The sequence below is a fragment of the Takifugu rubripes genome, chromosome 19 (assembly GCF_901000725.2).
Source record: "Takifugu rubripes chromosome 19, fTakRub1.2, whole genome shotgun sequence".
Lineage (NCBI taxonomy): Eukaryota > Metazoa > Chordata > Actinopteri > Tetraodontiformes > Tetraodontidae > Takifugu > Takifugu rubripes.
In genome coordinates this window covers 17,604,073-17,627,678 of record NC_042303.1, presented here as the reverse complement: position 1 = coordinate 17,627,678, position 23,606 = coordinate 17,604,073, and the positions used below count along the sequence as shown (strand labels likewise).

Below are 23,606 nucleotides of genomic sequence, written 5' to 3'. Positions count from 1 at the left end.
AACGATTCTGCAGCGCACGATGGTGCAATTTAACCAGCTTCACCTCCGGTTCACCGTGACGTCAGCAGGCCCGGCGGAGCGTGCGCGCTCGCACGCGGACGTGGCGTCACCGCAGCGCCGCCGGGACCCGAACGGAGCCCGCAGCTGAGCAGCATCCTCCGCAGGATCACGCCTCCTTCCTCCTGCCGCAGCCGTGCACGGACGTCAGTGCTCGGAGCTGCCCTCAGGCGTGAAGGTCGGGCAGGAGAGCGACGACCGGACATCGTCCCAGTAATCAGCGCAATCTCAAACATGAATCTACAACGAAAAAATACAGAGGAAGACAGAAATCCAGCGTTCTCAGCTGGCAGCCGCCCCCCTTTAAGAGATTAAATGGTTTCTCCCCCTCCCCCCATATAAGGCTAAACCTCTGGGGGGAGGATTAGGCCCCAGGGTAGACCCAGGACTCGCTGATGGGCTGATACCTCTCAGAGGACCACCAGTGAGTTGCCCTTTGAACCTGACCCTTGTACGGACCGAAACAATGCTTGTTCAGATAATCGCCATGGTTACGGAGATAAGCCGAGGAGCAGAGATGACGTCTGACGGAACGAAAACGGATGTTATTAGACACGACGCGCACGTTCGATCTCATGGAGCCATGTGTGGAACTGACCCCATGCAGCATCGCAGGGGGCCACAGGACTTCCTGTGACCCCCCCCCCCCCCCAAACCTCAGGATTGACGGCTCCACAGCAGAACAGCGGAGATGTTTCGGCTGATGTGTGTCAGAATCACAGGAGCCGTAAATGCGAACGCGTCGCGCGGCCCCGCCGGGATGACGGGGGGCTTTTGGAGCCGCTGTCTGCTGTAATTGCCTCGCGCTGTTTCCACAGCAGCACAAAGCTGCCGTGGCAACGTGGCTGCTTTCACATTCATGGAAATCCTCGCCGTTAATTCTCCAGAATGGAGGCGAGCCTCCGCGCGGCTGGAATATAGGAGAGCAGCACAGACACTTTTTACAACATCCCTTCATTCCACTTTGTCTTGACTGGTTGGGAGGTTGGGGTGGGGGTTGGGGGCTGATAAAAGCCCCTGTTCCAGGATCAGGGGGTGAGGTAGCTGGAAGACGCCGCTGCCGCGAACGCCGCCCATCCGCAGCGTTTGACATATTTGTCTCACCCCTGAATCTCCTCCCGGTGCGCCTCAGAAAGTGTGTCAAACAAGCGCGTTGGCAGGATGAAGCGTGAACAGGAATGACTCAGCGGAGCGCTGGCTCCGGGGGCCCGCGGGGCTCCGGGGGCCCGCGGGGCCCCGCGGGAGGTTCGCCGCGCGGCGGCGGTCGTGCCAGCTGGCAGCGGGGCGCCGTCGCTTGTAGGTGCTGACATCTTCAGCAGGATGGGAACGTCCCATCTGCCCCCCCGCTCCTCCACCCACTCCCCTGATCTAGACGCGCGTCCTCGGCGGGGGCCCCCGTGCACGCGGAGCTCTGTCTCCCCTCAACATCTCATTACGCTCCCCGCTCCACCGATACGCCTCGGAAAATAATCAGGCCGCCGCTGCGGCGCATAACAGCCTCTCACTTGTAAATTAAATGTTGCGGCAGAAGCACCTTTGCTTTGCCTCCCCTCTGATTTGACTCCCCCCCCCCACCCCCCCACAGCAGCCTCCTCATTATCAGCTGCAGTAGCATAAGCGGCAGCTGTGGAGCACCGTGTGGAATCCAGGAAGATCAGAACCCTCTAAATTGCTCCCTTCAACCTGTGCCCAGATAAACATCAGGCTGTTATGAGCGACTTCACAGGAACTGACAAGGAAAGCTGCTTACAGATTATGTTATCTGTTATCTGCACGGGCCTCCTGATAGGAGCTGTTTGATCGGGGACTCTCGCTGCGCGTCAGGCCCGAACGTCTCTGGAGATCCCGCGTGTCCTTAAAAGCCCAAACTTCCAGATAATCGTCAATTAGCCTCTGATGCTGGCAGTCAGAAGGAGCTCCTGCCTCTCAAAGATGGACGGTTGGAAACAGGGTTCCGCCTCCTGCGCTGAGATATCCGAGTGAACGAGTTCAAGTCAGCCCACGTCCAGCTCCCTGGATTGCTCATTATGAGCTGTGCTGAGCGCCCGGCGTTTGGTTTGGAAGGTTCCCAACTGGAAACACGCATTGGGACCTGTGCCAAGCTGTCAGCCCCGTGCCTGATTTGCAGCGTGAGTGATGGCGGGCGGCTTTGATAGAGAGCTCCTGCACGCCTGTCGGTGGAACGAAGTTGATGTCCGGGCGAGTGAAGCACGAATCACTCAGAGCAGCTTGTTACTCCTCCAACGCTCATTCCAGCCGGACGCACGGCGGCAGCTGAACAAGAGCTCCTGTCGGATCATTTGGTAAATTTCTCCCTTCAGCAGGTCCAACCAACATCCACCCAAATGATCCTCTTGGCATAAAGCTTTTATTAGCTTCATCTCAGCTGGGTTCTCGTGGTGAATCTAATAAATTGCTTTTAAATTCATGTTTACATGGAGATGCTGATCCGTGGGATCAGTGATTTAAGATCTGGAGGCTTTGGGATTTAGGATGCAGCGGGATCAGGAATAAAGGGGCGATTCCCTCCTGCTGGGCTCCATAGATGGTGAAATGACGCTAAAGCTGGTACCGACAACGGCCGACCTCTGTCACGTGCACGTGTGCGCACGGACGGGAAGGTCCCGAGCAAAATGTCTGCAGCAGAAGCCATCATGCCTTGGTTACATATAGCCCATTATGTTCAGTGCGGAGACAGCTGGACACACTTAGAGGACTCTCCTGAGACGCTTCCAGGCAAATCTCCAAAAACAAAATCCATTCCTCTCCCAGCAACACTCTCCTCTGGAAGGCTGCGCAGGGATGTGGAGGCAAGGCTGCAGCCAGGAATAATTCTCTTTTCATGGCCAGTTCTCCAAAACGTTGCAACATTCTCCACACGTGTCGAAGCTGGTGGCAGCGGACGAGCCGGGATGAATCTTTCTCTCTGGCTAAACCTCGTTAGCTTCTTATTTTCGTGTTCTCCTGTGCTCGTTTGGAGCAATAACACTGAGATTCACATCGTTTGGGGGCGATAAGGTAACAGTTTATACAGGTGAGATGGAACTCAAGGGTGTTGCAGCGTTCTCTCCACCCGTTCCTGCGTGGACGTTCTGCTCTCGGGATGAAATTCCTGCTAAGCCTAAAGTATCGTGGTGGAGCCTGAACGCTCGTTTGGTCGGGTTTTTGTGACCCCGCAGGATGAGCGAAGAGCAGCACAATAATCAACAACATGGTTGAGGAAAAAGATTTCCACAGGAAGCAGGAAGTGAGGGACATTTAGGCCAATTTAGGCCACGCGGCTTTTGAGGATTCTGACCGGAATCAGCTGAGAAATGAGCTCTTGTTTGGACCCGGCTGAGCTTTATTTTCCTCTGGAAATCCCGTTCTCCCACACGCTATCACACAGAGGTTTGCATCAGACAGTTTCATGGATCCTCTCTCTCTCTAGATCCGTGCAGGGGCAGCTATTAGGAGCGCAGATTAAATGGACGGTGGAGCTGCGATTCTGCCCTATTAATAATTAAGCAGAGCAAATATTATACAGTTCACATACTTAAAACACAGAGTTCAGCCAGTAGGTCAAGAATGATTACACGCTGCTGGCTGACAGGCAGCAAGGAACCATTTATTCTGCAGCAATTAGCCTAAATGATAAAGTAATGGACCCCCCATTAAGACGGAGAAATGACAGAGGAGACTCAATTTGCCGATTAGCCACAACAACACAGGCAGCGGGGCAGATCATGTATTTATTTGCACGGGGGCTGCATAATTTAGGCTGCTCTGCGTGTGTTCAGGCTGATTTGCATATGTCTTCTGATCTCTGAGGCCTTACACGCCAAATCCAAATGAAACGGTCACGTTTTGATGTGGGACCGGTGTCAGGAGCGGCCCCCGGGAGGTGGGCCGCGCCGCCTCCCGGGCCCGTTCGGAGTCCGACCCGCAGGTGAAGCTGCTTCAAAAGCTCCACAAAGCTCCGGGGCTCATCAATGATTCACGCGCCCGCCGATGGCGTTAGCGCCATCCGTAAGCGCGCTCGTTATGAGCTCACGGACGCGGGCGGAGGATGTGGAAACGATGCTCGTTATCCTGGATCACGCTGATGCAGATAGAGACAATAATCACGTCTATTCGCGAAGGGGGGGGGGGGGCGGCTGGATGTCAGATTTTCATATGGAAGTCGTTGGAGGAGAGCTGCAATTGTAAAAGAAGAAAGTCCTCCTGCAGACAGGCTGTGAAAGAGAAGTTCCTCAGCTGGGATTTACCGCTGCGCTTTATGAGCGCCGAGGCCGCCGCTCAATAAATCCTTTATCGCTGTGTTTTTATTAGGAGATCTGATCTCTGCAGGCAGATGGGGGCAGCCCTAAAAATCCGCCCGGGCCCTCGTGCACAAGGGTGCATTCTGCGTCCTGCGTTGTTGATGTCGGTGCGATGCCGGCGGCGGCGGGGAGGCGCTCGCTCATGCTGAGTAATGGTGTCGGAGACCTTTGAGCCCCCACAGCTGACGCCTCGGCTCCTGCGGGCTGCAGCGGCCCCATGGAGAAGTCTTTATCTCCTTTATCGCGATCATATCAGCGGAGATAAAGGCAGCGTTGCGCGGCCAGACATCTGTCTCTGAAATAAAGCGGAATTGATGCGTGCGCGGCGGCGGCGGCGGCTCCACGTGAACACCGGGACGCGTCGCCCCTGCGGCGTTCACGGCTGCACAGGCTCGGCGAGGAGCTTGAGGCCTGGCGTCCCCCCACCAGCCCGTCAGCAGCCATCAAACCGCCGTCGACGGCGTTTCTGAAGCAACTCTGATCATTATCGGGTTAGAACCAAACCTGCGGCCGACCGACTTGCCTCGTGTACCCGGGTGGACCTTTGACCCCGCCGGCGTGCACGCACACGCTCCCCTGGGAGAAGATTTAGCACATTTTTTTTTTAGTTTTTAACCAATCCGGAACCAATCTGCGATCAGACTGGTGCACAAGCGAATTAAACCCCCCCCCAAAAAAAGCGGTCAACGATACACTTCATGTGAGGCGTGTCTAATCTAACCGTGCACGAGCCCTCACGCTTGCTGTGGGCGGAGCTTGTCACCCGACACACCTCGGCTCCCGGATCTCAGAGGAAAGACACCAGCGTGCAGCCGCAACATGGTTAACAATTTTATTTGTGAAAAACTACAAGCAAAATTCATAAATAGACATTTCTATCTGAAGCAGAGGGAAATGATCGGGTTAGCCTATAAGCGCAAAGTCGTGCACATGCCAGAAACATGTATTATTTTAACATTATAAGCTAGACAAGGAGCCGTGATCTGCTGAAAATGCTTCATACATTTCCACACCAGGAACAGAATGTGACCATTTCACCAGGGGAAACAATGACACATCAGCTATAAGTTAAATAAAGACCGAAAACGAAAACTGGAATAAACAAAGAATGGATTATTGTTCCGTCCCTAAAACTTTTTTTTCCTTTTTCCTTTTTAAACCGAGCAATAAGTCTAAAAGCATCGTACGAGACATCGTTATAGGAAGAAATGGGTTTGAATATTACACTTAACTGGAAATTCACGATTAAGGTTATACAGTCAGTAAACAAGCCTTCTATATTTGGGTCTCTGACAAACAAAGCTAAAAAATGTAACCATCTTTACACAGTAAATTAAGGTTACTGGTCGCACACAAGAACAGAATTGCTTGCGCGGAAAGGAAACAGGAAACAAAAGACATCAGCATCAATGCCATCAGTCATAGTGGTCGCTTCTGCACCTCTTTAAAACTCTATACAGAACTCATATAGTTAGCAAATGGCCATTTACCAATAATTTAACAATGAGTTCCTTCTGTTGGAGTTCTCGGGCAAGTGGACGTGGTTGCAGATAAGGCAAGTGAAAGGATGGCTTAGAGTCGGATAGATCGGGTTACAAAGCAGGTCGATTCCCAGAAAACCCGGACAAATAAAGTTCCTCTGACCCAACAGCTCCGTTTCTTTACGTCTCCTCCTGGCTTTGAACACTGACACACATCTGGGTGCAATTAAATATCCAGAATTACCCAGGAACCATGGGGGATGGGGTGGGGGGGGTGGGGGGGCAAGGTGGAACGCCGATCCCAACGTGGGAAGGAGCGTTCGTGCCCCCGTTCTCGCCCTGCCCGTCACCGCCTGCACAGAGGTCGGATCCAGCTCGGCTGGAGCCCGGACCGGTCCTCTACTGGGCCCCAGGTTCTGCCCCAGTTTGGCAGACAAGTGGACAAGAAGAACACCATTTACATGGATTATATTAGTCTTTATTTAAACTGTTATTCATCTCACACATTAGATAGTTGCATTTCAAATTGTTATTTATCTATTAATCATGTCAATATGAAATTCCTTTGGTCCTTCAATAAATAAAACTAAGATATCATATACACATTTATTCTTTATACAATTTCATACAGTTAAAAAGGAACTTATGTTGGTCTAATATCAGCTAAGGTGAAGGTGAATTAAAACCCTTAAATAACCCTTGCTGTCCTAAAAATTGAAGCGCGGTGGTGTCATGGTAACTGCTGCAGTGTTTTTAGCCTTCAACGACAGGAGTCTTAAATTAAGGAAAAGATTTTTTTTAAAGGAAGGAACATCTGTCGACGGCTGGAACGCCTTCACATCTTTGTCGTCGTTTCCGGGCCGAGAGAACGAAGCTCTCAGAGTTCAGGAGCGCGACAGAGGAAAGGGAAAAAAAAAAAGAAATGGATTCACAACAGCTTGACGCAACAGGCCCGGCGTGGTTAAACCGGTCGGAACCGCGTTTCTCATCCTTCGCCCTCAACAGGAGGGGCGGAAAACTCAACGGAGCGGCGCGGAATGCAGAAAATAGAGTTCTTAGTGTTTTAAACAACAGCCGACACTGTACAGCTGAGGACCGAAGGTACTGGAGGAGGGCGCCGCGGGAGCGCACGGCGATCAGGTGGAACCAGCCCGGCGTGGGAACCTCCTGAGAGCTGGACAGAGGGGGACGCCGGGCCCGGCAGAAGGTCCCGGCAGCGCTCGGAAGTGAATGGGATGGGATGGGGGGGGGGGGGTCCCAGATCTGCAAACCCTCTTCACAGTGTTTCTAGCACCAGTGTGTGTGTGTGTGTGTGTGTGTGTGTGTGTGTGTGTGAGAGAGAGTGTGTGTGTGTGTGTGTGTGTGAGAGAGAGTGTGTGTGTGTGTGTGTGTCGTCCCGTCAGATCCAAACTGTAATAAAACACTGAAGGAATGATCGGTCGTAGCTACACAGCCAAGCTTCAACATAAAAAAAAGGAGAACATCAATGTTTACAGGTGCAACAGGTAATAAATAAGGGTCGGAAGAGTCAGTTATGGAAACCATGGCGATTACGGTGCCCAGCGGAGAACTGTTCTTTACAAAAAAACAAACAGAAACGCTTGAGTTGGCCTCACATCCACGTACAAATATAAAACAATACATACAAGTGTCTGGATGCTACCGCAGGGGGAGCGTGGGGGGGTGGGGGGGGGGGGGTGTTTGCCAGCACTCCAACCGCGAAGGACGTTTTCCTCATGTTTGTGTCTCCGCTCCCAACATCCAGGGGGCGGCCGTGGAATGGAGGCGGGGCAGCGATGGGAAAGGCGAAATCTCTCCCTCGTGGGATCCTTAGTGTCAAGAAAGGTGGTGGTGGGGAGGGGGGGGGGCGGTGGGTGGGGGGGGCATGGCGTGGATGGGGCGGGGGGGGGGGGGGGGGGGGCTTCAGAAGGACTCGTCGTGCCCCACAGAGAGGTCCCCTTTAGGTGTGGAGGCGCGCGACGAGCCCTTGTCCATGCTCTCGGAGCCGGAGCTCTGGTGCTGCTGTTCGGAGCCCAGGCTGGACGCGATGGTGGACGAGGACGTGGACGAGGAGCGGGTCTTCTCCTTAAAGTCTGTGATGATCACCGTCACGTTCCCGACAGTGATGGCCAGCTGCTGCGCGGTGCTCCGGTCCACGTTCTTCAGTTTGGGCCTGGGGGCATCAGAAAAGAACACGTGAGCAGGCAGAAGGTCAGAGCGGCGCCGGGGCGGGCCGCCGGGACGGGCCGCCGGGACGGGCCGCCGGGGCGGGCCGCCGGGACGGGCCGCCGGGGCGGGCCACCCCACTCGCGCGATGACGCAGCAACAGTCAGGATCCAGTCAGAACAGGAACAGGAAGTGAGAGTGGGTGTTTAGAGTAAAAGATCATCTGTGAATCACCTGCTTCCCACTAACCCTCGGCTGACACGAGTTTCGATTTTGGCGGAACGAAAGTGCGACGTGACGCTCGAGACGGTGACACACGCACCTGGAAATGTGAGAGTTCTTGTTGGTCTTGGTCGCCGACTTGCCAGACTGTATGCTGTGTTTGTCGCTGGGGGGGCTCTGGTGGGGGTCCGATTTGGGTCTGCGGGGGGGAAGAGACGGCGTGTGAGAACGGCGCCTGGTCCGTCCCAGCGGGGGCGGACGCGGCGCCGCCGTCGCTCACCTGGCCTTTTTGCTGCCGGGCTTCTTCGTGATGGCCGGGCTGATGTCCTTCTCCGTGCCGTGCTTGTCCTGGATGGGCTGCTCCTTGTCGCTCTTTTCCTTCTCGGGGGCGTCTCCTTCTGGCCTCACTCTCTCCGGGCGCTCCACCTCCGGGCGCTCCACCTCCGGGCGCTCCACCTCCGGGCGCTCCACCTCCGGGCGCTCCACCTCTGGGCGCGCCTCCCCGTTGGCGCGCTCTCCCTCGCCGTCCGCGCGGTCCTTGTCGGTGCGCTCGCTCCTCTCCCGCCGCTCCTTCTTGGGCGGCGGCGGCATCGGGTACTGCTGAGCCACCTGCTGGGCCACCAGCTGGGAATTGATCCGGGGTTTCCTGTGGAGGAGATCCAAGGCACGGAAAATGCATTATTCTGCAGCCGACAGAGGAACGCCGAGGCCCGGACAGACGGGTTCTGCTGGACCCGGCTGCTGCTCCCGTCCTTCCAGATGCAGAAGCCCTGTTTTGGGAGCTGATCTCATTTGCTGAATGAATGTGGAGGATCAGAAGATGGGGCGCGTGCAGGACATCACTTAGGCCCTCTAACCAGATTATTGCTGGCTCAGCAGTAACTGCACAGCCAGCTTCCCTCCCCATATATGAGGGCATACACACACCCACACACACACTAAACACACACACACACACACACTCTCAGAGACTCATCACTGATGCGCAGCAACTGGAACCGCAGCACGAGCCAGAAGTCTGAACGATCCCATCATTCCGCAGCGTTCCAGATGAACGGCGCCAAAGCATTTACGGAAAAACCCTAAAACCTAAAGCCATCCAGGCCCTCCGCCTCAGAATCACCAGCTGGGGGGGGGGGGCGAGCGCAGGCCAGGGATGGGCAGCCGCGGTAGGACGTAGACCACAACGCTCACACACGTGCCTGGCTCAGAGGCTGCGCGGCACATTAGTGAACGCTGAGCTCAACAGGAAGGAGGTGTGTGAATTCCCCAGAGCAGCCGGGCAGCGTTGCCCTCAGCGCCCCCGCCCCCGCCCCCGCCCCCCCCCCCCGTGGTGGAGCGTGCAGCCCCGGCAGCTGCAGAGACGCGTCGGTTTGAGATCAACGCTGCTGGGAAATGAAGACGTCCTCGGTGAAAACCGTTGTTTTGCCTCGGTGGCGGGAATGAGATCAACCCAGAAGCTTCTGTGGAACCAGGAGAGGAGGAACTGGAACCAGCTCTGATCACAACAGGTTCATGCTGAGTTTGTTATTCTCATAACTTCCTCAGAGATTCCCACGCTCTGCTTCCTCCGTCCTGTAACTATTCCAATAAACCCCCCCGCACTCACCGACGCCGTATCGCACCCTCATCAACCCCCAGTAAACTAACCCCAGTGGTTCCGGTTGAGTTCTAAGACCACCCTGACATCTTAGCCAGGTACGCCTGCTCCCTTTCTTCACCTGCTCCCAGCAGCAGCTAACCCCCCCGTATCTGTAAGGTTTCTATTATACAGTTTAAAGGCTGCCCCCCCCGCTCCGGGCTAAACTACGCCTCAAACTGAAATGATCTGCCCACGTTTTACGAACCGTTTAAACAACAGCACAACAGGTCTCCCGTGAAAGGCTAAAGCGTGTCAGCTACGCTCTTCAGCCATGCTGGGAATGATCCCAGCAGGAGGGAATTCTAACGTCCACTTACGTTCAAATTCCCAACTCCCACTGCTGCCGGTGTGACGCTGGCCGCGGAATCATTTCCCACGGCGACGGCTCGCAGCCTATTACCTCCACTTCTGCCAACAACAGGGTGTGATTGACAGCTCCACCTCGACATGCCGTTAATTCCCATCATTTAGAGGGGGAGGGTCCCTCCACAGGAGGTCCTGGAATAACCACAATCATGCCGAAACGCTCCTAATTCAGCCAGACGGACGCCGGCGGCGGACTGATCCATTCAGTTCGGACAATCCCACCAACGCCAGCGCCGCTGCTCAGACGGAACAGCCGCAGCTCAACGCCAGGAGCAACGGCTGAAGAGAGGGAAACTCTGGCTGGGGGAGGCAAAGACAATGAGCCGGAGCACTTCACGGAGAGGCGGAATAATGAAGAGAGTGAGCGAGTGATGGAGAGCACGATAGAGGGAGAGAAACGCGCAGGAAAGCCCTCATTAACACGGCTCTTTATTTGAAGTGCCTTGTGGAGGACAAGCAATTATTTCCTGCCAGCGTGAGCATGAACGCAGCGGCGTACAGCTGAACGCACGGGCGAGAGAGAGAGAGAGGGGGGGGGGGGGGAGAGAGAGAGAGAGAGGGGGGGGGGGAGAGAGAGAGAGAGAGGGGGAGAGGGAGAGAGAGGGGGGGAGAGAGAGAGGGGGGGGGGAGGGAGAGAGAGGGGGGGGAGAGAACGAGAGAGAGAGAGGGGGAGAGGGAGAGAGAGAGATGGGGGGAGAGAGAGAGAGAGGGAGAGAGCGAGAGAGAGAGGGAGAAAGAGAGCGCGAGAGATCGACAGACGGCAGCGCTCCGAACGGCCAAAATAGGAGCAGAGCCGATGTAACGTCGCTTATTCACACCTCGGAGACACAGCACGACCCCTAATAAGTCTCCTCTCCCCTCCCTCTCCCCTCCCCTCTCCTCTCCTCTCCCTCTCCCCTCCCTCTCCTTCTCCATCTCCTCTCCTTCTCCTCTCCTTCTCCTCCTCCCTCTCCTTCTCCATCTCCTCTCCTTCTCCTCTCCTTCTCCTCCTCCCTCTCCTTCTCCTCTCCTTCTCCTCCTCCCTCTCCTTCTCCTCCTCCCTCTCCTTCCCCTTCTCCCCCCATCAGCAGGAGGGTCCCCCTACATGAGCCTGGTCCTGCTCAAGGTTTCTTCCTGTTAAAGGGGAGTTTTTCCTGCCACTGTTGCTTATTGGGGGTCAGGCCCTGGGATTCTGGAAAGCGCCTTGAAACTATTTTGATTGTAACAGACGCTATAGAAATAAAGATTGATTTGATTTGACGGTTCCTTTGGACCCACGTTGACCTGCTCGTGTCCCAGGAGGACGGACGTGTCCCGGCGTGGGCGGCAGCGCCGCTCTCAGCGCCAGTGCGTCCAGGACGGCGCTGCGATGTCGTAAATATCGCACAATGAATAGAAAAAATTGAATTTTCGAACCCCAATAAAACACAAACGTCTACAGACGATGCAATTATTTTAACAAAACCTTCACATTAATAGAAATAACGATAAAGTACCTTTACTTTGTTTGGCAGCGTTATAAAAACGGACACAGCTGTGCTGTTGCTCTCCTTGAGGAAACTGGAGGAGGGTTGTCACTTTCAATCTACTGTGGTGTAAATAACCTGCGTACGTGCGTGCGTACGTGCGCGTGCATTTTGAAGATCAGAAGATCAGCCAGGGGTTTATAGCGTCCATAAAGGCACCTCCCCACTGCGACTTTAGGCATTCATCCCTTCACAAGCCTCAGTCTGGACCTCCAGCCTCCAGGACACGTGGACACCTGTGGACCACTCGTGCCACATCTGTGCATCAATAACGTGCACGTCCTCCCCCTACGCGCAACAGTTAACAGGACAGACAATACTGGACTAAAAGAGCCTGAGGAAAATCTCCAGAAAGGTGTTTTTTCCTGCGAAAGCAGCCAGATGGTGAAGGCAACGCGGGCGGAAAGGGGGCGAGTTTCATTTCATGGGAAACCCGTTAAAGCCTCGACGCTGGAGCAACCAAAAGGTCTGGAAAAGTGACCGGAAGCGACTCCGCGCACACACCACCCAACCCCCGTTAACCGCCGCCACCTTCCCCACTCCCCTCTCATCTTATAGCCGCGACACGCGTCTCTTTTATGTCAGGAAGCTTTGATTCGCCGGCACCTTTGATCCCCCAGTTACGCAACGCCGGGAAACACCGGCGTGCATTTCTAAATCGACCGAACACAAAACGCCAGTCGGGTTCTCCCCCCCCCCCCCCCCCCCCGCTCCGCCCTCCGCCTGCAGCTGCTCCGCGAGTCGCCCGACAGCGTCGAAGCCTCGTTGAGGAGCCCGGACGGAGGAGTTTGGGCTCCTCTGCCGCGGTGCCTAAACGGTGGTGCTGGTGGAAACAGAAGAGCCTGTCCGCTCCACCGCCCCCTTCAAATGATGCGTCTCGCTCTGTTTCAGCCCCAGGAGACCCTTGGTTGAGTGAGCACATCCCCCTCAGAGCTGCTCACGCCCCCCCCCCTCCCCCTCAGAGCTGCTCACGCCCCCCCCCCCCCCACGCCACAGTTCTCCGTCCCTACGCCGCCGCGGCTCCTCTCGTCCTCCGCTGCCCTTTTCCTCTCGTCCTCCGCTGCAGTTAGCCGTGACTCTGCACTCTCTCTCCACCCCTGCGTGTCCTCGTATGCCGGCGTGTTTATTCTTCTCCTCGCCGTCACGTCCGTCCGCCCGCCCCGCCCCGCCTCGCCTCGCCCTTTCCCAGGCTCGCAGCGGCGCGGCGCCCTGTCAGATCGCCAAACTGGCCGCGGCGCTTAATCATTCACACTCTGGCAAATCCCATGAAGCAATTAAGAACTTTTAAATCCGGCAATTAACATGTAAAGCTTAGTGTTGCGCGCTCGTGCTCGGGGTTTTAGTGCAGATGCTGATAATGCTGGATAAGCAGAAGCATTTGCCCCGAGTGGGGGGCTGCTGGGGGGGGCAGAAGACAGAAAACTGAGCACAAGCATGTCCTTATGTAATTCCATTACCTCAGACAAATGGACTTAATGTGACAGTGGAGGAATTCATGGTTTAGAATGCCTCCAGACGGCCCAGTACAGTAACGGGGAAGGGGAACCGAACCAGTTTGATTTGGTCACCAACGGTAAACATTTATTTAACCAGAGCGGGGCGCTTCTCCAGCTCTACACTGGTTAAAGCGGATCCCAGTGTTTTTGATATCTATTCCATATGTGCTCATTTTAAACGAAGTAAAGGCAGAAAGACGTTTCTTCTGGAAATGACATCACCATCTGTAAATAGGCCGACGCTTTTGCAATTCCTGACAGAAAGAGTCGGGGCTTCCTCCCGTTCCCTGGAATCCACATCAGAAACGGCCCATTCCCGCCGCTTTTTACCGTCACACCAACGCTAACCTGCATCACGTGCACACCTGGCTTCATTCTCGGCCGTGCTTTCTTCTGAAGAAGTGCACGTAAATGCTAAACTGAGACCATAAACTCCGCGCGGTGCCTGCTGTAATCTACACATAACTGTGGTAATCTGCTGCTGAGCAGTGGGAGGAACAACCAGGCAATTCAAAGATAAAAGCTTCCATCACATTCCGGGATACGAGCGTGCACGTACAACATGCATTTTGACGTCCGCTGTGTCCTCTCCCTGCACGTCTAAGCTGGAAGAGTTTGGCTTGTTCCAGATAAATAAGAGGCTACGCCAGTTTATTTCATCCCGTTAGGACTCTGCATCGTCAGACACCAATTTCTTGGTTGTTTTTTTTTTCCCCAGCCAGACTTCCTGTGATCCCACCATCAATCAACCTCAGAAGGCTTTTAATGGTTCCTCCCGGGGCCCCGCGGCTGACACAGGTGCATACCAAACACTGCTGCAACGCGAGCAGACGTACGGCAGCAGAGCGAGGCGTTCGCACAGCGATCGTGTTCAGACGCCAGCATGCAAATCCCATATCAGGGAACGCTCGGGCCGGCCCTTCTCCACTTACCAAAGAGGCCAGAGTGAGACGTTCCGCCGCCCGGCGCGGCTACTTGGACTTGTAGATTAGTTCTGAGGTCAGGTGCTAACGCTGAGAGCTCTCTTGTTTAAAAGTTACGGGGGACAGAGGCTAGATTTAGCCCGCCCGGGTGTCGGGTTGCGTCACGGAGCCGGACCGGGTCAACAGGTTCGTTAGAGCGCGGTGGCACGGGAAGACTGGGCCCCTCTCTGCACACTGATGCCGGCGCCCTGCGCGGGCAGTCGGCCCGTTAGCAAGCACGCGCGTGACCGTCACGGCTGCGCTCTTTACCGACACCTGTGGAAACGCCAGCTGGTCGCCGCTGGTTACGAAGCGCGGCTATATCGAGCCGGCACAGCGGGTCCTCTACGTGCACTAATTACATCAATGAACTATTGTCTGTGATCAATATCGATCTCGCCGCGCACAGATCGCCAATCCAGTCTCTAATTTCAAAGTTGAGCAAGGGGGGGGGGACTCTAATTAACGTCCCCCCCCACAAACAGAAGAGCCTCGGAATAAAAGCGGCGACACAAACAGCCCGAAGCGCGATTCACTCTTGCTTCAGACAAAGCTTGGCTACAACACATCAAACGGAGAAGAAAAGGCCGCTAATTGGTGCTCATTAGAATAAGGGGCAGGCAACAGCTACACAACTGCATTAATCAAAGGTTAACTATTCAGATCCAGCAGGAACGCGTCGTAATCACTCCTCTGATATCGCGGGCCGCCGTCAACCAAAGAAAAGGCAACTGGGCCGTTGCCAGAACACGTGGCAGGACGGCTGTGACACGCTCCTCTCGGCTTCCTGCAGCGCTTGCATCATCAGCTGTGGTCTCCGGCGGCGCTGGTGGGGGAGGGGAGACCAGACAATTAAGAGCAGAGCCCGACGGTCGGGATTCCAGAGCGAACCTGCGCGCGACTCTCCGGGGGTGGCGAGCGCGCACGTATACTCGGTCGGGTGCCGGGGAACGCGCGGGCGAACCCACAGATGATTCATCTCCGTCTCATTACGCAACTGATGACACATGTAAACAACAGTGACACACTGAACTTCTCATCAAGATGATTCCTCAGAGGAGGTGCGACCGCACCAGCGAGGGAATCCCTCAGCGCTATCAGTAAGTTGCATGGTGGCGTTTCCCATAAGAGACCATCTAAAAGGTTTTGGGTTCATCTGAGGGGGAAAACCGCCGCGACGCGCACGGCAGGTTAAAATCCGACCCCGCGGATAAAATGTCACGCATTTAAGATGGAGACAGAAGCTCTGGGATGCTACAGGTAGGTGGAGTGCACAGCGGCTGGTTCCACCACAGCCCCTTTCACCACTGATGCACTGTACAAAAAAAAAAAAAACATCCCCAAATCTGGTCCACCCCCCCCCGCTTCCAGCGAATGGAGGCTCCAGCCCACCTAGATGAATGCATCAGAAAAAAAGGAAGCCACCCAATGTTGGTGGCAGAAAATGAGAAACTGGAGAGATGCCCGACGTCCGCGGCTCCGTCCATCAACAAGTCTCCTCGCAGTTTGCAGACAAATAGGCTGCCGATCAAAGTTGTCATTCCCATAAATTGCGATGCAACGCCGCTGCAGCCGGGCGAGCAAGGGGGGGGGGGGGAGAGAACGAGCCGCCGAGACGGGAGGGAGAGAGAGGAACCACATTACCTTGTGGATGTGCCCTTCCTCACATCGCAGATGCTGCATTTGAAAGCCTCGGCGGTGTTCCTGAAGGTGCACACGCTACAGTCCCAGTAGCCTTCATCCGCGGTCTGCTTGGCGTGTCTTTTTGGCCTTAGAAATTGGAGAAAAGAAAAAAAAAAAAAAAACACCAAAAAAAAACAATGTTAAGGTCAAGTTTGTTTTCAAATGCCACCATCGTATTGCGCAAATTTGAGAATAAAAGACGGCTGTCACCGAGCGAGCACGCCGCGCAATAAGATAAGCTACTTAGTTTCGCTAGAAGGCGAACGGTGGTGGTGTTGTCATTAATATCGGGTTCGAATCCCGGCGAGGAGAGCTCCTTGATCAATAAATCCTCACGGTGGCGGAGCTCCACATCGCCCGATCGCGACGCCTGCTAACGCGCGGCTAGCGAGCAGGCGAGCGCTGCTAAAAATTTCGGCATCGAAAGCTTTAGCATGTCGGCTAACAAAACCGATATCGAACAATGTACATTTCGACAACGACTTCCCAAAAGGCTTCAGCCGGGCGGAGGAGCTTTTCTGGGAATGCCAGGCGTATCCTCCGGAAAAAAAAATCCCTTTGTCTGGTTAAGTGACTGGGTTATAGGGAGCGAGAAGCCGCCATAGTGACTGCACTATTCTAGCTAGCTCTGGCATACCAAGTGAAAAGGGGAGAAACGATCCCTCCGTGGGGGGAAGACGCATCCAAATCTCGAGCCCCGAACGCGGAAAACACCTCAAAATCGCTCGCTTTACCTGGTAGGGCTCTTCTTGTCGCCCATGCTGAAGAGTAATCCTCGGAAAGGAGAAGAAAAACGGGCCTCCTTTAATTGTCAGTGAGTATAGTGGGCTGTGGATAGAGCCGCTGCTGAAGCTGTTGGCAGACAGGCTCCACTCAGCGCTGGCTCGAGGCACGGCACGGCGACCGACTGCGCTGGACCACGTGACGCCGGCGCAGCCAATCAGAGCGCGGCTCGGTTTAAAAGTCTGGCTGGGTTCGGAGACGCTGTTTTAATTAGGGCCGGAGCGCAGCGCGAGCGGCGGCGGCCCGGACGTCCCCCGGCCGCGGAGGCACGCGCCCGTGCACCCCCGTGCACCCCCGTCGCGGTGTCAGCGCGCGCGGGGTGCACGGGGAGGCGTCGCGGTGACTAAAAGCCAACTTTCAGAAACTTTCGCGAGAGGAAGAACGAAAGACAGAAATGACCTGTAAATGCGAATCGTGGCAGGACGGGAACGAATGGTGTTTACTGGAACCATGCCACGATATTATTAGTCCAATTATGCAGTCAACAACTTCCCCCCGTCGTCTTAATTGGATTTCCACTTTTTAACCTGACACTTTGGTTTCGTAATTTGCCAATATTCGGACAGTGTCTTTCTGATTCAAATTTGCCTTTCTGAGACCGCTGTTGACTGATGGCCTGATTATTTGCACTGGAACCGGACTTCCCATTTCCAAGATCAGGTGCAGGACACGGATAGAACCTTGGTGCACACAAGGCCCTCCTCCACCCCAGACAGTTTAAAGAAACAGAAGAAATGAACTCCTGCACTTGCTTAAGGTCCCTTCCTGCCATGGAATGCACAAGAGAAAAGAACACCTCCAGTCTGCCCACAACAAGGTTTCTGGTGGGGGAGACCACGGATGAATCACGTAGGCTTATTAGCTGCCCTCTGCAGCTCCCGGTCCTATTGTGAATCCCTCCTTTTTTTTGTTCAGCATGAATATCTGTGCCTCCACATAGCTCCGCTCGCCGCCCAGTGATTACTTCTGCTTAGCTCATAGCATGCTGCTCTAATTGAGCTTCATCACGGTGGCCTACTGATAACTACGGTTCAGTCAAAACAACATTAAGCTCTGCCTCGCTGGTTCCATAATGAGTCCCTGGGAAAACGGCCTTTTTGTGCGGTTTTAACTTGCAAGTCATGCAGAACATGCTCGGAGTGAAGCGAGAGGAGCTCATTTGTATTCACAGGTAGGACGAGTCCTCGCAGCTACATATGTTCCCTTTTAGAAGGGCTGCAGTATGTGTGCAGACTGCTTATTTCATTGATAAAATGAGGCTGAATAAACAGTTATGAGAACAGCTGGCCTAAAGGTGAGACAGGCGCACTGGAGGAGCAGAACCCCCCCCCACCCCCCCATTAACAACACCCTTGAGCAAGGCGCTTACATTACTCGCAGACGATTTCACAAGACAAACAGTTTGCGCTCATTCATTATTTATGTCGGGTTAGCAGCCGCGTTTGAACAGCGTGACACGGAGGTTGATGAAACAAATCAGTGGGTGAAACTCTCAAGGCATTTCAAATGATTTCACGTCATGCAAAACAGGTCGTCTCAGATTTTTAAAATGGCATCCCAGAACCTTCTAGAACCTTCGGCGTGAGTGGCCGCTGCGCCGTTCCAGAGCACGCGGCAGCTCGACGCCCAAATATCACGGTTGTGGTGACTGTTGCCCGCCTGGTGCGTCGGGCTTTAAGCTGGAATCTTACATGCATTTGTGGAAAAATCTGGTGATTTTCAACCCTCTGAGGGCAGTTCTGGTGAAGCCCACGTGCACCGGACCGGTGCAGAGGGTAGGCGGATGACTGGAGGAGCAGAGAGTCATCCAGTCACCAACCTGCCGTTGGTACTTGTCTGTTATGGATCTTAAAGTTGCCTCTCCCAGTACGACCATAATGTGACCGGTGCGCGTTATTTTGGAGAATCTTTTTTGAAAGAAAATAGAGAAACGTGAAAAGGTGCACGCGGGCACATCTGTGCACCGAAAGTCAGAGTTGCTGGTGGTAATTCAGGGTTTCACAGGAAGCCAATTAGAGTTAACGTCAGTGTAAACTGTGGTTTCCTGTGTGCATGACGAAATGATGAAAATCATTTACAAAAAATTTGCTGAGCTACACTCGAGACAAGCAGCTTAAATGACCAAAAAAAAAAAAAAAAACCAGGTTTTAGCGGACGGGAAATGTGAGCCTGTCCTCGTTTAACTTCATTACTTCAAGACGGCTCCACCTCCCCTCTATCTCAGGGAGCAAACCTTTGACCCGAAGCTCAAAACTCCTCTGCAATTTCACCAGAAGCTCTGTCATTTCAACATCCGTTTCTCAACATCTAATTTGCTCGGTTTATTCATTCCTAGAACACGCGGCGAAACAGAAGCAGAGACGCCGGCTGGCGTGAGGAACTGGCTGCAGACAGGGTGGCACACATCCGGTTTTTCATCAGGCCACAGTGCAGAGGGGAAGAGAAAAGAGGCTTATGATAAATCACCTTCCCCACTGTAACTTCCTAATCAATACGCCCCTTTTGGCAGGAGGAGAATGTAAAGGTTATAAATCAGATACACTGATGAGGTGGATGTATGGGATTAAATCCCAGCCACCTCAGGCCATTTGGGATTATTTCAAAGCCCCAGAAGTGATGTTTTGGTGGATGATTTGAGCCTGGCTCGAGCCGCCCTGCTCCTGACTCAATATTTCTGCTTTGCCGTGCATCACCACGGACGCCGAAGCCAATTTTCCACGTCTAAAAAACAATCGCCCGGGTCAAACGGGGACCGTGCTCCACTTGACAATGGAGCTGGCCGGGGGGACTGTGGCGCAGTTAATGAAATAAAACGCAGACGGCTGGTTGCCTGGCAGTAATGGCAGCCGCTGTGGAGTCAACGCAGCAACATGTGTAGTTCCTGTTGACTGCACATCACTTCGCACCGCTTTCTCCAGCTCTTCCACCACCGCTGATCTGGTTGGGTTGTAACCAGGGCAGTGGGGCTCGAAGCCGTGAAATTAATAAATATAGATGGGACCTTTGCTCAGAATACAGAACGTCTTCTTCCCTCCGTGTTCAGCAATCACGCTGCGCACATGGCATCATCCTTCAGCATCATGTTGATGACAGCCAGGCTGCCGCCGCCTCTCAGGGTTCTTCTGGTACCCCGAGCAGGCCCAGGACAGCTTCCACCAACGCCGATCATTCTGCCTCTTTATTCTGCCTCTTTATTCTGCCACATTTATCAGAATTAACAGAGACACTTTGCCTCCTCTTCTGTAGATTTATTGCCGTCGCCCAGACCTGCTGTCGAGCTTCACAATGTTAAACACATTTGTTCTGCCAACACCCTCCAAGTGATCCCTCGGCTCTCCTCGGCGATGTTTAAATTTTGAAAAACACTTTCAAAAAATAGTGGACGAACCTCTCAGACATCTTAGCCTGCAAAGTGAAAATTCAGATGGGACACGGATTGATGATAAATGAGGCTCAGCAGGCTGATGAGAGATTTCTGTGTAAATTGGATTTTCTCTCTCTCTCTCTCTCACACACACACACACACACACACACACACACACACACACACACACACACACACTCATTTCCATATCCATAGATGTGCTGAAAGCCTGTTGTCTGTGCTTTTAATGTGCATGTTTATGTATGTGTGTGTGTGTGTGTGTGTGTGTGTGTGTGTGCAGGCCTGCTGATTGTCCACTGGTCAAGCCTCAGTGGGACGTGTGGAAGTGTCTTGAGGGGGAATTGGAAAAGAGGGTGGGGAAGGCGGGTGAGGATGCCGTTTCCTTCAGCGATGGAATGTCTTCACGCATGTTCCTGTTTGGAGAAGCTGCTCTCAGCTCCCAGAAGTTGGCAGGAAACCACACGCTGCGCACACTGAGGCCGATAAGGAGGTGAGAGCAGAGGAGTAATGGGGGGGGGGGGGGGGGGGGGGATATGAAATGGCGATGTGGTGAGAAAGAAAGGAGGGAAGGAGCGTGTTTTAGCAAACCTTCAGGAAGGTAGATTATCCCATGAAATGCTGGCAAAGCTTCAACCTTTGTGTGTGTGTGTGTGTGTGTGTGTGTGTGTGTGTGTGTGTGTGTGTGTGTGTGTGTGTGTGTGTGTGTGACAGAATAGCAGCTCCTCCAGCTCTCTCAGCAGTGGAGAGTTTCAATGAATCCGGGCCAGCCTCCACAAAAGGCTGCAGAACAAAAGGCCTTTAAGCTGGTAACGTGCACAGTGAAGGCACGGCCCAATCTCACGCTTTGTTAACTCAAACATTACACTGAAAAAAGACTAAGACAATCACGCCTCACTTGTCAATTACCTGCCCGTTGATCAGAAAGCAGACAGCTCGGGCTGCTGGGGCCATGTGCCAGTCTGTCTCCACCCCCACGCACAACTGTTGTGCCTGTAGTTTGGGTAGTTTGGCCCCTTCTGGGCTTCTTTCCTTGTAAATCCCTGCTGTGATCGTGCAACAAATCGTCTTAGATGTGTATAAAATGAGGCAAGAAATGAATTTCCTAGGCATTTTTGCTCTGGATGAAAGAATGGAACGTTGACAGAGGCCAAAGTCTCTTTCCATCATGCACGTTTCAGGCTGCGGAGCCTTTCCACCCCTCCGACTCAATGTATGGCTGCAGCTCTACATGCTCGGCCGGAGTCTTTGCTAACTCCCACAGCTGCACGAGCACAATCCGAGGGATTATATATCACAGGCACTTGGGAAAGGTTTTAGATGGCTCTGACTGGTGTTTAAGGTTTTCAGTGACTGCATCCAGCTGTTTGGAGCCAGACGACGCTCCGAGAGGCGCAGTCCATTCGGCAGATTAGAGTATTGACAGATGGTGTTTCTACCGTCCAGGAATCAATATGTTTTAGTTAAATTCGTCAAGTGTTTACTCAAGAAGGAGGACCGCTCCAACACTAGAATAGACAATAGTTCTCCACCGAACCGACGGCCCGTGCCTCTCCTACCAGCTCCTCCATCGCTCTGAAGTGACCATACAAAGCACCACTCACTCTGGAAGGGTAATGCGATACACTCTCCCCTTCCTCAAGTAGGGCGGCCAAATCAAGCAATGAGACGAGACATCCATCACTCTCCGACGGGGTGGAGTAAATGACCTTGATGCAGTCTTCACACTCAATTTCAGATCCCCTTGGGCTCAATTATGGGAGATCTGAGCAGCAAAGGCAAATTTGGCCTTCACATGTGATTCTTGGACGCGATAAGTGTGCGATGCAGCAAAGATTATGAGAACAATAGTGCAGATTTGGTCAGCAGGCGATGAGGACAGACGGCACCTGCATGAGGGAAGCTGAGCTGGTTGAGAGTATCAACGAAACGTGCGTTCCCCTCCGACGCTCCCCTCCCAGTTGAGGCGAGTTTCGGCCACGTGGGTGAGTCGGGTGGGGCTGTAGTTGATCTCCATCAGAGTTCTAGACGTTGTGGAGCGGTCGGGGGCCGTATTTAGTGGAAGTCATATCGCAGCAATCTGTTTTTTTCTGCTAGCTGATGTGTAGAAGGCACCCCCTCGCCTTCCAGAACAATCTCTGCTTTCATCACTCAGGCATGGAAACATGTTTATGCAGCAGCACCACAACAGGAACCCGCTGTAGGACATCAGATGTGGCTCGACGGCACAACAAAGTAAGCGCACGGCGGCCGGGGTGTGATGTAATTCGTATTTAAACAAAGCCTTCCTTTCATTTTCACATTTTCCCTCTAATTGAGTTTGCGGTCTCTGTATGGTTCAGCAGCCGTGGGCTCCTCCAGCAGCAGCCGCGGGTTCCCCGGGGAGTTCATTTGAGAAGCACCACCTGCAGGTTTGAGTGGCATCATTAACAAAGGTCAGATGTGCTCACTGTGAAATCAAACACACATGAATTTCTCATTGACTTGTTAATACACCTGATTTCCTTGCCCAGGGCGACTGTTTGCCCTTTGCTGTCTTCCAGGGGAGACTCCGAAGAGAGCGAGCCATGTGGATGCCATGCATTTGATTTAATTAAGAGGCCGCTAATATCGCTTCCCACTCCAGTTAAACAAGCACGCTAATAAAATCAACACCATTAGCGGACCAGGCTGCAAAGCAAATCAATGTGTGATGATGGCTTACACGCTGGGGAATTGTGCTGCCTTAGTCTTTATTTAAAGTAGTGACTTTAAACGCTCCGTTTACCCTCTGAAGAACACATCCGCATCACGTACGTGAACAAGGAACGATGCTATTTAGCTGCTGGTATCTGTTGATCACAGGGCTGATTGAGATGTTGAAGAGCGCTGTGATTTTGGTGATTTAGTAGGTGAACGCTAACATGGGCCTCATGTCCACTGGACACTTGCCAATGGAGCCTCTCCCAGGCCTGGCTCCAAGTAAGGGCCCTGGAAAGGGTGCACTATCCTTGATCAATAGGACCAGTTTGCCCTGGGAGACTCCGGGGGCGAACTGGCCTCAACAATAAAGCTCCTGTGGTCATTAGGGCTCTCAACTCCCCCCTCCCCCCATGACGGGCTCCACGGAGGGGGAATTTCTAAAGTTACAGAGAAAATATTTCAGGATACGGACAAAGCATTTGTACCTTTTTTCTCTCCTCACTTGCAGCCTGGTAAGAGAAGTTCTCAGAGTTCTCCCACTTTATTCAACAAGAAGCTTAATGGCCCCAGATGGCGTGAACAATCTGCGGTCATCACATTGTGAGAATGGCTGTCATGTGAGGAGAAACTCTCCATTGAGGCTCAAGCAGCTGTGTCAGATCAGACTCTACCACAGGCCGCTGCTTTGTCATGTCAGGCAGGGCTGCGGCTTGTCCTTGTCCACCGAAGCGAGTGTTTGTGCGGTGGAAACGGGCCCAGGGCAGGTTATTTGTGCTCCACTCACCCATGTAACTGTAACATGTAAAAACGCCGCGCGGCGCCGCACGAGTGCTGCCCGCAGAGGCTCGCGTGGCGGAGATGTAATCACACTAACGGAG

At 53.6% G+C, this 23,606-nt stretch overlaps 1 protein-coding gene and 1 long non-coding RNA gene across 2 annotated transcripts; one reads left to right on the top strand and one right to left on the bottom strand.

The window, feature by feature from the left end:
* Window positions 1–6,295: 6,295 nt before the first annotated feature.
* Window positions 6,296–16,820, bottom strand: rybpb (RING1 and YY1 binding protein b). Its single transcript, XM_029827029.1, has 5 exons — window positions 16,616–16,820; window positions 15,843–15,968; window positions 8,508–8,873; window positions 8,328–8,426; window positions 6,296–8,012 (listed from the first exon to the last, which is right to left on the bottom strand). Exons 1-5 carry the CDS (start codon window positions 16,639–16,641, stop codon window positions 7,763–7,765), a joined length of 867 nt encoding a protein of 288 aa, XP_029682889.1. The 5' UTR covers window positions 16,642–16,820; the 3' UTR covers window positions 6,296–7,762.
* Window positions 16,821–22,191: 5,371 nt separating this feature from the next.
* LOC115246954 (uncharacterized) lies at window positions 22,192–22,717 on the top strand. The gene is made up of 3 exons (XR_003886067.1): window positions 22,192–22,281; window positions 22,389–22,481; window positions 22,590–22,717. It is a non-coding gene; the product is annotated as an uncharacterized lncRNA (long non-coding RNA).
* The last annotated feature ends 889 nt before the right edge of the window (window positions 22,718–23,606 follow it).